Source organism: Theropithecus gelada, chromosome 2, assembly GCF_003255815.1.
Source record: "Theropithecus gelada isolate Dixy chromosome 2, Tgel_1.0, whole genome shotgun sequence".
Classification (NCBI taxonomy): domain Eukaryota; kingdom Metazoa; phylum Chordata; class Mammalia; order Primates; family Cercopithecidae; genus Theropithecus; species Theropithecus gelada.
The window spans coordinates 136,139,242-136,152,855 of NC_037669.1; the positions used below are offsets into that span (position 1 = coordinate 136,139,242).

Sequence of the window (13,614 nt, forward strand, 5' to 3'; positions counted from 1 at the left end):
AGATAAAATTATTATAATTGATTACTGTTTATATAGTAATCAGACATTTGGAGAGCATTTATAACTTAAGGCCTTTTTCTGCCCCAGTGTATTAATCAAATATGTGAAAATTAAAAAAAAAAAAAAAAAGGCCTATCTTATGAACAGAAAACCAACATCAGAAATACAGCACTGGCACAGCCTATTCCATTCACTGTATTATAAAATGTAAGAGGCACTGAGAACATGCATTAGAAAAAAATATATAAATTACCTCTACAGGGATCTCATTGCCAGGTGTTGCAGGTATACCAGTCATGAAGTCACTAGTAATAAAGGTTCGAATAACCACAGATCTCTGGCATGAAGGCTGCTTTTGAAGTGGGTCCCGATCAAAATGTAATGGTGTCAAAATCACCGGCATCTGGCTGATTTTCCCAGCATACCCTAGAGAAAGGTACATGTAGAACCAATCACCGCACCATAGAAAAGCACTCTCAGTTCAATTAAATCCTCCCAGACAATATCTGAAATCACACATACACACACAGCATAGTTAAGACTGTCATCATGCATTGATTCTAGCTACTTGCAGAGCATTTTAATTGGACTCAACCACAAATGCAAAAAACAGAATTTGATCACATCAGTGATGTTTCACTGATGTGCTATAGAAAGAGTCCATTCTCATTATTCTCTATTATAATTTGCAGTATAGTTATAGTCTACACTGCAAACAATGAATTAGTGAATATTGAACCATTTCTCCCAGGGGATATGGAGGGTTAGGTCCCTGCAAGCCTCTGATTGCAATATTTTCATCAACTGATTAATATATAACCTTGTTTTATGTATGTTTCTGATTTAAGACACTGTATTTAATATTTATTATAGATTCATTCATACTGAACTCAAAATCAATAGCTCTTTAACTCATGCCTGAATGAAGTTTATCTAACACACAGATTTTCTCTGTAAGGTACATCACAGCATTCCTGTGCTTAGGAACCCAGACAGCACTTCAACACTATACTTGAGATACATTTTAAACAGCAAAATCACTAACAAAAAGCATAAAAATGCAAAAGATATTTCATCAAGGAGACCATGAAAAAGACTTGTTCACATTATGAGAGCTGGAACAAGAAGGCACAGTGTCACCTTGTTCAAACTCAGCTGGGAACATCTAAGTCTGGAAATTCAAATTTTCTGCTGCTCTGTGCATACCCACAAATTGCCACAAAGGTGAATATATTTTATTTAGAAGCAACATTATAGGCTAGGTGCGGTGGCTCACACCTGTAATCCCAACACTCTGGGAGGCCAAGGCTGGCCTCACCTGACTCCTGACCTTATCACCTGAGGTCAGGAGTTCGAGATCAGCCTGGCCAAAACAGCAAAACCCCCATCTCTACTAAAACTACAAAAAAATAGCCAGGTGTGGTAGCAGGCGCCTGTAATCCCAGTTACTCAGGAGACTGAGGCAGGAGAATCACTTGTAACAGGAGGCGGAGGCTGAAGTGAACCAAGATTGTGCCACTGCACTTCAGCCTAGGTGACACAGCAAGACAGACTCTGTCTCAAAAAAAAAAAAAAGCAACATCATAGAACATTCAAAGATTTAAATAATAAAAACAAAAGCATCTAAAAAGCAAAAGCTACATCCTCCTACTCTTAATGTCAAGCTTCCAAAAACTAGTTTCAGAGGGTAGTGATCAAAAACATGAGCAACTTACCAGACTCCCTGAGAATGTTATGGGCCTCAAAATCTGCTTGGCGTAAAGTACTGAGCACCCCTGTTGTCAAGAAAGTGGGAGTAACATCTGTAGGAGGTTCTTTAACTGGTGGGCCAAATATATAAACAACTCTGGAAACAAAGAGGTAAAAATAATAGAGCAATTACATTTTAAATGTAGAAATTACATTTTAGTATGAGAAGCAAGGCACTTAGAACAGTAACATTCTTTCCATTTCCCACTTAGTTTTAGGCCCTTCTCCTGCCCACTTCATCTCCTCAAATGGATAGGACAACATGTAAGATTATAGGAAGGTCTGTGTTCTATGTGCTTTCCTCAAAGTGTGTTCTCTGGAACATTCTGTATCTCAGAATGTGCAAAGATGTAAGTGATTATTACGACTCTCTTTTCACTTAACGTACTGGGTCAAAGAGTATTCCCAAAACTTCATGTCCACCCAGAATCTCTGGGGAGAAAAAGGGTCTCTGCAAATGTAATCAAGTTAAAATGAAGTAATACTGGATTAGGATAGGCTCTAATCCAATGACTGGTATCCTTTCAAGTACCGGAAAATTTGGATACACAGACACACATAGGGGAATGAGGATCATGTGAACACAAAGACTGACTGGATTATGCTGCCACAAGCCAAGCATTGTTAGCAACCATCCAATAGTAGGAAGAAGCGAGGAAGGATCCTCCACTAGAGTCTTCAGAGAGAATATGACCTTGCCAACACTGAATTCAGACTTCTGGCCTCCTAAACTGTGAGAGAATAAATGTCTGTTGTTTTAAGCCTCCCAGTTTCTGGTAATTTGTTATGGGTAGTCCTAGGAAACAAATACACATAGTTAAAATTTAAAAATAGGTGCCTTTATGACAAGACTTCAGAAACTATTAATATACTATGCTAACATGCACTGGAAATCTCCAAGAGGAAACTACAGTGAATTTCCCAAAATTAGTAAACTCATCTTTTTTTATCTACTTGAGAAACAATGATCCTAGAGAGATTCTCATTTGCACTTCATTAAAAGGGCCATTGAAATAGGACTTAGTATCCTACTACTTCCTTCCAAAAAAAAATTCATTACTGTTTTATATAAATGTCTGTTTGAAAGACATGAAGATATACCACAAATATCTTCATGTTAATGACAGTCAATGAGAGTACAGTTTGGAACATAACTTGAGGAAATCAGAATCAGACAATTTTAACAACTTGAAGTGTGTAGCTGGCCATTGGTTTGAAGGGATCTGTTTCACAATCTTCACCCAGAAAACAAGAGGGAATCAGGGTAGAGATATGAGTGCCACTTAGCTAGTTCTCCCTACTCCAGCCAGTAGACAATTGTCACTTTTCATCAGTCATGATTTTAGCAAAGAAAATAAAACTCCCTGGCAACTATCATGGTGAAGTTTAATGTTTTTTCTTTTTTTCTTAATATGTACTTAGGTAAAATACACAAAAGAAAACCATATTAGCACAAAACCACTGACACCACCACCGACTTTGTCTCCTTCCAAACATACTACAACAGAAGCAAGCTTTTTATCCCATGCATAGACAGTAAGTTATACTTTTTCTAAACAATATAGTTCCTAAAGCTCATAAAAGATCTTTAGAGGAGAAAGTTAAGAGAATACCATGAACCTGCTTTTTAAACCTTCTCACTTCTTACATACAAAATCACTAGAGTGTACTGGCACAGGTATTTACCCACACTATATATGACAGTAAAACTGGAAAAGTCCCTCCCTGTACAAAGATTCCCTCATCCAAATTAGGAAAAAAACTGGCAAACATGGAAGAATATTTTAAAACTCCAATTCCCCAAAAAGACCCCGGCAAAGAAATCTAAAGTTCACCAAGATTCTCTTTTTTTTTTGAGACGAAATCTCGCTCTGTCGCCCAGGCTGGAGTGCAGTGGTGTGATCTCGGCTCACTGCAAGCTCTGCCTCCTGGGTTCATGCCATTCTCCTGCCTCAGCCTCCCGAGTAGCTGGGACTACAGGTGCCCGCCACCACGCCCAGCTAATTTTTTTTTAATTTTTAGTAGAGACGGGGTTTCGCTGTGTTAGTCAGGATGGTCTCGATTTCCTGACCTTGTGATCCTCCCGCCTCGCCCTCCCAAAGTGCTGGGATCACAGGCGTGAGCCACCGTGCCCGGCCAAGTTCACCAAGATTCTTTTAAGAGCTTGCTGGGAAAATCTAGTTTTTTGTTTGCTGATTGTTAGGCTTTTTATTTTTTGCTTTTTTGAGAAGGGAGGAAGGAAGAAGAGACAAATAGGGAAAAGAGAGAGAAACTGGAATATAAACATAAAGTTTAAACAAGGATGTGTGCCCTTCAGCAAAAGAAAAAGGAGATAAAACTGTAAGAATGCTGTGAATGGAGAAATACACTAATTATACAGTAAAAGTGTGCAGTTCAATTTAGGGAAATTTTCTCTGTGATAGGCAAATTATGAGCCACTGTTCTAACCAAGACAATTATGTCCACTCAAAATAGGCAATTAAAAATTTATCATTATTGAAGTTTTTTTGTTTGTTTTGTTTTGTTTTTGAGAAAGGGTTTCACTCTGCTGCCCAGGCTGGATTGCAGTGGCACGATTTTGGCTCAAGGCAACCTCCCAGGCTCACACGATCCTCCCACCTCAGACTCCCAAGTAGCTGGGACTACAGGCACACACCACCATGTCTGGCTAATTTTTGTATTTTTTGTAGAGATGGAGTTTCACCATGTTGTCCAGGATGTTCTCAAACTCCTAAGCTCAAGTGATCCACCATGCCTGACCTCCATTATTGAAGATATTAATAATTCCATTTTTCAGCATATGAAAGATGCTTCTGTATTTGGGGGTCTTCAGTTCATTTGAGTAAGCTTTTGAATGAGCATGTTCCCATCAGTAAAAACACGGCTTCCCTTTAACTCCTTATCTCTAACTATACAGACTCTGCTAGGTTAACATTAAAAGGTAAGCTTCTGATTTCTGCAGCAATTTGAGCAAAATGAAATCTCAAGTAATTCTTTTTGGTTGTTAACTGCCTAACACCCATGAAGAAAATTGAAGAGAGAGAATAACTGTGAAATAAGAAAATTTAATTAGCAATCTAGTACAAAATAAGTGAATTTTTAAACTATATATGGTATGATGAAATTGAGTATTAGAAATAGATTATAAATCAGCTGTTGATATATCCAATGTAAGAAATTAATATGCAAATTAAAGGAAAATTAACCTAAAATGTAAATTATATATTTAAATGTAACTATTTTAATGCTATCTGGCACATGCCCATTTCTTCGATTTTTTCCTTGGGGTTACTACTAAATTAACCAAGTCTCCATTTTTGTTTGTGGGGTGGGTGGTTGGTTGTTTTGTAGGGGTGGGTGGGTGTGTGTGTGTGTTACTTTATTTGTAATTCTGTAACCTGGACATACATTTTTTCAATCCTTCTGGAATAAAACATGTCACCATAAAACCAATAGCTAATATAAGCCGCTAATTTAGAAGATATGTTTTGCAGCTGCCTTTAATATTTTACACTAAAATAAAAAATCTTTCTCCTTTAAATAATTTTTAACAGATGATTACATTGTGATAAAGAGTCAAAACACAAGATAATATTACATATCTACTTAACTGCGACCTATGTGCATATTTGAATTGCAAACACAGCCATTTACTCTTATCTACATGACCTACCTATATCTACATTTGAGCCTTTTGGTCTTTCATTAATGGAAAGCCCTTAAGAAGCACATCCTTCCATTACACATGTCCCCACCCTAGCTCCTGTGAAACACACCTGTTAACGTTGTGACACATGCGAGGTATAAGCCTAGCCAGAAAAATAAGTGATTCCCAGTCAGGTTCATCTTTACTGGAGATTCCACACACATAACTGTAGGAACGACAGTCACCCTGAAAATAAAAAGATAATCAATAATTTTTAACAGTCAAAAGTTTAACTTGACTTTAAACTTAAACTCGGTTTAACTTGACAACGCTGTTTTTTTTTAAAAGAAAAGATGCATTGAAAAATATCTTATGCATGGTGACACTATTAATAGTTTTTTTGAAATCTGAATGAAAGTATATACTAGATGTTTCTTTAATGGTATGAATAAATTCCAAATTAAAATCCCATATTAAATCCTACCTGAATCAGTTAAGACATACATAAGGTATCATGGTAATATCAAGAATTTAGGCTGAGCACGGTGGCTAATGCCTGTAATCCCAGCACTTTGGGAGGCCGAGGTGGGCAGATCACCTGAGGTCAGGAGTTCAAGACCAGCCTGGCCAACACGATGAAACCCCGTCTCTACTAAAAATATAAAAATTAGCTGGGCGGCCAGGCGCGGTGGCTCAAGCCTGTAATCCCAGCACTTTGGGAGGCCGAGGCGGGCGGATCACGAGGTCAGGAGATCAAGACCATCCTGGCTAACACGGTGAAACCCCGTTTCTACTAAAAAATACAAAAAAAAAAAACTAGCCGGGCGAGGTGGCGAGCGCCTGTAGTCCCAGCTGCTCGGGAGGCTGAGGCAGGAGAATGGCGTGAACCCGGGAGGCGGAGCTTGCAGTGAGCTGAGATCCGGCCACTGCACTCCAGCCTGGGCGACAGAGCAAGACTCCATCACAAAAAAAAAAAAAAAAAAATTAGCTGGGCATAGTGGCATGAACCTGTAGTCCCAGCCACTTGGGAGGCTGAGGCAGGATAATCGCTTGATCCTGGGAGGCGGAGGTTGCAGTGAGTTGAGAGAGCACGTCACTGCACTCCAGGCTGGGTGACAGAGCGAAACTCTGTCTCAAAAAAAAAAAAAAAAAGAATTTATTCAACATTCCCATTACCTGCTAACTGTGGATAATTTGGCAGACAAGGCCAGGTACAGAAGCTCACACCTATAATTCTAGCACTTTGGGAGGGCGAGGTGGGTGGGTCAGTGGAGCCCAGAAGTTTGAGACCAGCCTGGACAACATGGCAACACCCTGTCTCTACAAAATATACAAAACTTAGCTGGGTAGTGTGGTGGCATGTACCTGTAGTTCCCGCTACTCAGGAAGCTAAGGTGGGAGGATCACCTGAGCCCAAGGAGGTCGAGGCTATAGTGAGCAGTGATCATACCACTGTACTCTAGCCTGGGCAACAGAGTAAGACCCCATTTCAAAAATAAATAAATAAAATTATGAAAAATTGTAATTTGGCAAACAACATCTGCCCATGTTTTTTGAGTGGATAAAGAATTCTTAAGTGGGAGACAAAAACGATTCATAAACATTTACTTATCAATGTGTTTAAGTATCAGCTTAAAAGCTAATTTTAAAATAAGTAAATAAAACTGATTATAATTTATTCTCTTTTCCTGTGTCCTGTTTAATCCAAGTAATTTTTTTTTTTTTTGAAAAGCATTTTAAAAAGTAACAGATTAGAGAAGTACCTAATGCCCAGAGTGGCAGGTACTAAGAACGCGAAAATTCAACATATGTGAACGCTAATGTGATAGCATCTATAAAAGTGTAAAATGGGCCGGGCGCGGTGGCTCATGCCTGTAATCCTAGCACTTTGGGAGGCCAAGGCGGGTGGATTGCCTGAGCTCAGGAATTCGAGACCAGCCTAGGAAACATAGTGAAACCCCGTCTCTACTAAAATACAAAAAATTATCCAGGCATGGCGGCGTGTGCCTGTAACCCCAGCTACTCAGGAGGCTTAGACAGGATAATCGCTTGAACCTGCGAGGTGGAGGTTGCAGTGAGCTGAGATCATGCCACTGCACTCCAGCCTGGGCAACAGAGCAAGACTCCATCTCAAAAAAAAAAAGTGTAAAATGTACATTTAACACAGAAAATGATCCTACATAAATACATGGATAACTGATGGGATGCCTATATAATAAAAAACTGAGAACAGTTTAAATGCCCACTGGTTAGAAGAATAGTTAAATAAATGATGGTATGCATAGAATATGAGGGAACAGTTAAGGACAATCTACTTGGAAAGGCACAGAAAGGTAAGTTCATGATGCTCAGTTAAAAGAAAAGTTGACAATGTGTACCCCAAATCCCCTATTTTCTTTTTAAAGTGTTTCTGGAAAGACACATACAAAACTTAACTGGAGAGTAGAAATAAAAAGAATTTTTTTAATGTATTTTTGATTTTTTACAAATATGGTTTACTTCGGTATTTAGAAAATAAAATGCGTTCTTATACTAACCATGAACCATCATTTTTATCTGGGCTTGCAAAGGTCTAAGCTTCAAAGGGTAAGAGACGAAAGTCAGTTATCCAATAACAAAAGAAAATTTTATTTTGGTGGGAATAGTAGTAGAGCCTGAATAAGTTTCATTTTCAAAAAAGAAATCACTTATTCATCAAATTACCTCAAATATCTATTTTTTGTAACATTTCTCTAAAAAGAAGAGTAGGGAACTATTTCAACTCAACTCCCTGTGTAGCATGAGTTAGCATAAAGACGTGGAAGTTCTCTGTAACAAATCTACTTAAAACTGAGAAACTTTTAAGAATTAAATAACCTGGCCACAATTCTATTTTTATATATTAGGGTAATACTGCCTGTAAGTATCATTGCAAATTTCAAAATAAATTTGTATGTGAATGAGATAATCCATAAACCACTGAAAGAAAACATCAATAACTCCAAGTAAGGTTATTTCAATAGTGATTTTAAAACAACATAAGCAGCTTACAACATTTTGCCTTTAAAAAGAAGGCAAGAGTTCCTTAACCCAAATAGCTGGCTCTATCACTTTCATGAAATAAAATATTTTAGTTTACTTTAAAAATAACAATCAATTTTTTCTTTTTTAAGATGGAGTTTTGCTGATGTTGCCCAGGCTGGAGTGCAATGGCACAATCTTGGCCCACTGCAACTTCCGCCTCCTGGGTTCAAGCAATTCTCCTGCCTCAGCCTCCCGAGCAGCTGGGATTACAGGCATGCGCCACCACACCCGGCTTATTTTGTAATTTTAGTGGAGATGGGGTTTCTGCATGTTGGTCAGGTTGCTCTTGAACTCCCGACCTCAGGTGATCCACTCAACTCGGTCTCCCAAAGTGCTGGGATTACAGGCATGAGCCACTGCACCTGGCAACAACCACTTTTTATCTTGTTTTATTTACAAGCAGAACTGCATGAATTCAGAGCAAAGAGGAATTTAAACTGACAGATTCATATATTTAGAAAAAACGCTTATTAGGTTTTAGATGAATAATCTCTAAAAGAGTAGAACTTCTTTCTACACATAATTTTACTGTAAGAGCACATTATAAACACATTAACCCAATAACTGGCACTTATACCATTTTTGAGTTGAATTACTGACACCTCTTCTAGTTTCCATTTAACCACACACTTGAAATAAAATAACCTTTCTCTTCCCTACCCTCCCACACTTTTGTTCCCCAAAAACTCATTTAAGGATCATATAAAGAAGGCCGGGCACAGCGGCTCACGCTTCCAATCCTAACACTTTGGGAGGACAAAGGGAAGGATCACTTGAGGCCAGAATTTCAAAGCCAGCCTGAGCAATGCAGTGAGACCCTATCTCCATAAAAAAATTTAAAAATTAGCCAGGCATGATGGTGCATGCCTGTAGTCCCAGCTACTTGGGAAGCTGAGATAGGAGGGTCGCTAGAGCCCAGGAATTCAGGGCTATAGTACACCATGATCACATCACTGCACTCCAGCCTGGGAGACAGGGCAAGACCCTGTCTCCAGAAAAAGAGGAGAAATTAACATACTATCTTATGTATTTTACTGGTTTTTAGCAGGTGATTGTATTTGGTATCTCCTTGAGTTGTGTGTGCTAGGCACTATGCCAGAAATTCACAGCTGAGGGCTAGGACTATGAAGAAGTCTTAGGATAAGAAATGCAGATTGGCCGGGCGCGGTGCCTCAAGCCTGTAATCCCAGCACTTTGGGAGGCCGAGACGGGCGGATCACGAGGTCAGGAGATCAAGACCATCCTGGCTAACATGGTAAAACCCCGTCTCTACTAAAAATACAAAAAAAAATCTAGCCGGGTGAGGTGGCGGGCGCCTGTAGTCCCAACTACTCGGGAGACTGAGGCAGGAGAATTCCGTGAACCCGGGAGGCGGAGCTTGCAGTGAGCTGAGATCCGGCCACTGCACTCCAGCCTGGGCGACAGAGCTAGACTCTGTCTCAAAGAAAAGAAAAAAAAAAAAAAAAAATGCAGATTATATTTACATACATTCAGGCTTTAGTACCCTGTCACCAGCACGTGATGCACCTTATCTGAGTCAAATATTATCTCTAATGCTTTTTGCCATAAAGTAAGTTTTGTCTGAAATTATGTTATTAGTCATTTTGCAAGTAGCATTTTATAATTGAGAACTATATTATTCTCATGTTCTTTTACAACTAGAAAGGCAGAATAAACACAAAAAACATCAGCAGAACATGTTCCCTAGCACAGGGAATACACAAGCTGAGAACAACACCTAAATGGTGTAACTTACATCTGGAGGCCTTCCTGCAGTTAAAGACTTCTAAAACCATAGTGTATTTCACATCTAGAAGGATAAATGACCTCTTGATCCCTGCCCTACATGGCAGAAATAAGCATGCCAACCCTATAGGAAAGAGCTGCTTTCAATATTTGCCTTTGGTTAGAGTTCATAGATGTTCCAAAACTACAAAATCTCAACCTGACTATTTAGTTCCTGTAACTATTCACTCCCTAAACATTCTATAAAAAATTACCTTCTTATTTCTCTAAACTTGGTATATATACTTACATGTTTCATTTTTCTAAGTAATCCTTATTTCAATATTAGTAGAAAGAGTGCTAGAACCCAGGAGGCGGAGGTTGCAATGAGCTGAGATCATGCCACTGCACTCCAGCCTGGCCGTCTCAAGAAAAAAAAAAAAGTGTATCACTGACGAATGAATTCACACAACTCACCTGCACACCTACAGTTTTAATTGGCAGCAAGAAGGCATTCAGTGAATGCAGACTGGTAATTTGCATCAGCTTCTCCTGATCCTCTTCCGTTGTGCAGGCTTTGACTCTCTGTAATAGGGTATGTGGCTGAGAAAAACCAAAGAGGCATTTTTTCAGTTTTAAGAAATAAGGTATTCACTCTTTTATTATCTACTGCTATCTTATGTATTTTACTGGTTTTTAGCAGTGGATTGTATTTGGTATCTCCTTGAGTTGTGTGTGCTATGCACTATGCCAGAAATTCACAGCTGAGGGCTAGGACTATGAAGAAGTCTTAGGATAAGAAATGCAGATTATGTTTACATACATTTAGGCTTTAGTACCCTGTCACCAGCAAGTGATGCACCTTATCTGAGTCAAATATTATCTCTAATGCTTTTTGCCATAAAGTCAGTTCTGTTTGAAATTAATATAGCTCTACCCATTTCTTTATTTACCTGGTATATGTTTTTCCATTCTTTAATTTTCACTCCTCCTATCCCTAGGTATTAGTAATGCCTGTTATGAACAGACTATACTTTTCATATCACTATTCTATACTAAACAGATTTTAGTTTTCAATCTAGTTTGACAGTCTATGTTTTAACTAGGGATATCAGTCCTTTTAATGAGTTATCAATATAGTTGAATTTCATTCTACAATCTTATTCTGTAATTATCTATTTATCCCACTTTTTACTCTTACTCCTTTTTGTTGTCTTTTGAACTGGTGATTTCTCCCAGCTCATTTATTTCCTCTTTACCAATTTTGAAGTTAAATCCTCTATTTCTATTCTTGCAGTAGTTGCCCTTAAGTGTTAACAAGGATACTTAAAAGATAATCAATCTTCTGTCCTTCTGGCAAATAATACAGGCATCTTTGAATTCCTTAGCTCAAATCAATCCCTTTGTGGCTTACATGTTACTTCTGCTAAACATTGTTACATATTTTCTAATAAACAAGAACAAGTAGGTATCATTTTTACCTCTACTCCCAATTTTATAATTATTTTTATCATTTTATACAGTCCATGTTTGTTTCAGTTTTACTCATTTACCATTTTCTTTGCTTAGCATTCCTTCTTGTACTCACGACTTTCTCCTGGTATCCTGCTGTTTCTCCTGAAGTCAGTTCTTTAAAACAATGGTTCTCAGCCGGGCGCAGTGGCTCACACCTGTAATCCCAGCACTTTGGGAGGCCGAGGCGGGTGGATCACCTGAGGTCGGGAGTTCGAGACCAGCCTGACCAACATGGAGAAACCCCATCTCTACTGAAAATACAAAAGTAGCCAGGAGTGATGGCACATGCCTGTAATCCCAGCTACTCGGGAGGCTGAGGCAGGAGAATGGCTTGAACCTGGGAGATGGAGGTTGCAGCAAGCCGAGATCGTGCTATTGCACTCTAGCCTGGGCAACAAGAGCAAAACTCCATCTCAAAAAAAAAAAAAGTTCTCAACCCTAACTGCACAAATTACTTGGGATGCTCAGGTCCCATCTCAGACCAATTAAATTCTAGGGCTATATATCAAGAATAGTATACTTCAAAAGCAAGGGACTATTAGTAGTAAATTCTATGTAATCTCAAAATAACTTTACTTTGCCCTTGTTTTTAAAAGACAGTTCAGCTGTTCACTACAGTTAATTATTTTCTCTTAGCATTTTGAAGTCTTACCTTTACTGTTTCAGTATAATTTCCTGGGTAGGTAATTGATCTGTTCTCTGCAGCTGCTCTGTCTTTGGCAGTCTTTAATTTCTCTAAGATATGCTTACTAGGTGTCAAATTATTTCCCTTTATTCTGCTTGAGATGTGTTACGTTTCCTGAATCTGAGCCATCATGTCTTTTACCAGTGTGGAGGAATTAATACATTTTTGTCTATTATTTCCTTCTGGACATATGTTAGCACTTGCCTTATCCTTCTATCTTAACCTTCTGTACCTATATTTTCTTTATGATGATTTGTACTAATTTCTGGATAATCTCTAAACAACTTTCTTTTAGTTCATTAATTCTGTCTTTAAGCTGTTTTTCAGTTACTATTTTCATTCCCAGAACTTATTTTCAAATCTGCCCAGTTATTTTTAGTAGTCTCTTATACATTATTCTTATTATCAATAGCTTATTTCTATTTACTTTACATATTGCTTGTTAATTCCAGTAAAGTCCTGAGGGTCTTGTTCTGACAGTTTTTTCCCTTCTCATTCATGGTGCCATACTTCTATATGTGATTTATATTTTTTATTATAACCTCATATTTGTTGGAATTCTATCTATGAGAATCCTTTGGGACCTAGGTGAAGATATTCTAAAGAGAATCTGTATTGCTCCTTGACTAACTCCCATAAGCACTACCAACCGAGATCCACTTTAAAATTCTTACGTTGCAATTTTCAGACCACACACATTACATAAATTAAAACCCCACATCTGTAGAATAAAGTAGACTGGGGAACTTTTCCATTCATCTTCAATTTGGAGCTAAAGTGTTGCATAGTGTGAAGATATCTGATCCAATCTCTGGCCCTTCTTGGACCCAGTCTCATACTCAGACACCTGTACATAAATGAAATTGTTAAAACCCAAATCCTAGACCACACAGGATTTGAGGCTGTCCTCAGAGGAGCAGACAGCTTTGGTTTCTTGAAATGATGCTCCCAATAAATTCCTGACTCAAAGGATTTCCCTTACTTTCTTGCAATACACATAAGACAGTGCTTTAAAATACTTTATCTGACATTTTTAGAGACTCAGGATATCCAGTCTTGTTTCGCTGGAAGGAAAAATGTATATATAAGAATATCCGTGGAATACTTTCTCCACAGTCATTTCAAAGGTTACATTGCTCCAAATTTTCAAATAATAAAACCCTAAAAAATTCATTATAAATGCTGCTATATAGTAAGAATCCACTCAATTTCTTGTAATGATTAGCTGTAT

At 38.2% G+C, this 13,614-nt stretch overlaps 1 protein-coding gene across 2 annotated transcripts in view; it reads right to left on the reverse strand.

Moving 5' to 3' along the window:
- The window catches only part of GMPS (guanine monophosphate synthase), a 72,801-nt gene that overhangs the window by 2,581 nt on the left and 56,606 nt on the right, over window positions 1–13,614 (reverse strand). For both annotated transcript variants that reach the window (XM_025375941.1, XM_025375942.1), the window contains 4 exons: window positions 10,661–10,786; window positions 5,526–5,641; window positions 1,716–1,846; window positions 254–426 (listed from right to left, as the gene is read on the reverse strand). In XM_025375941.1, the coding sequence (XP_025231726.1) occupies window positions 254–426; window positions 1,716–1,846; window positions 5,526–5,641; window positions 10,661–10,786 (546 nt within the window). The remainder of the gene's footprint in view (window positions 1–253; window positions 427–1,715; window positions 1,847–5,525; window positions 5,642–10,660; window positions 10,787–13,614) is intronic.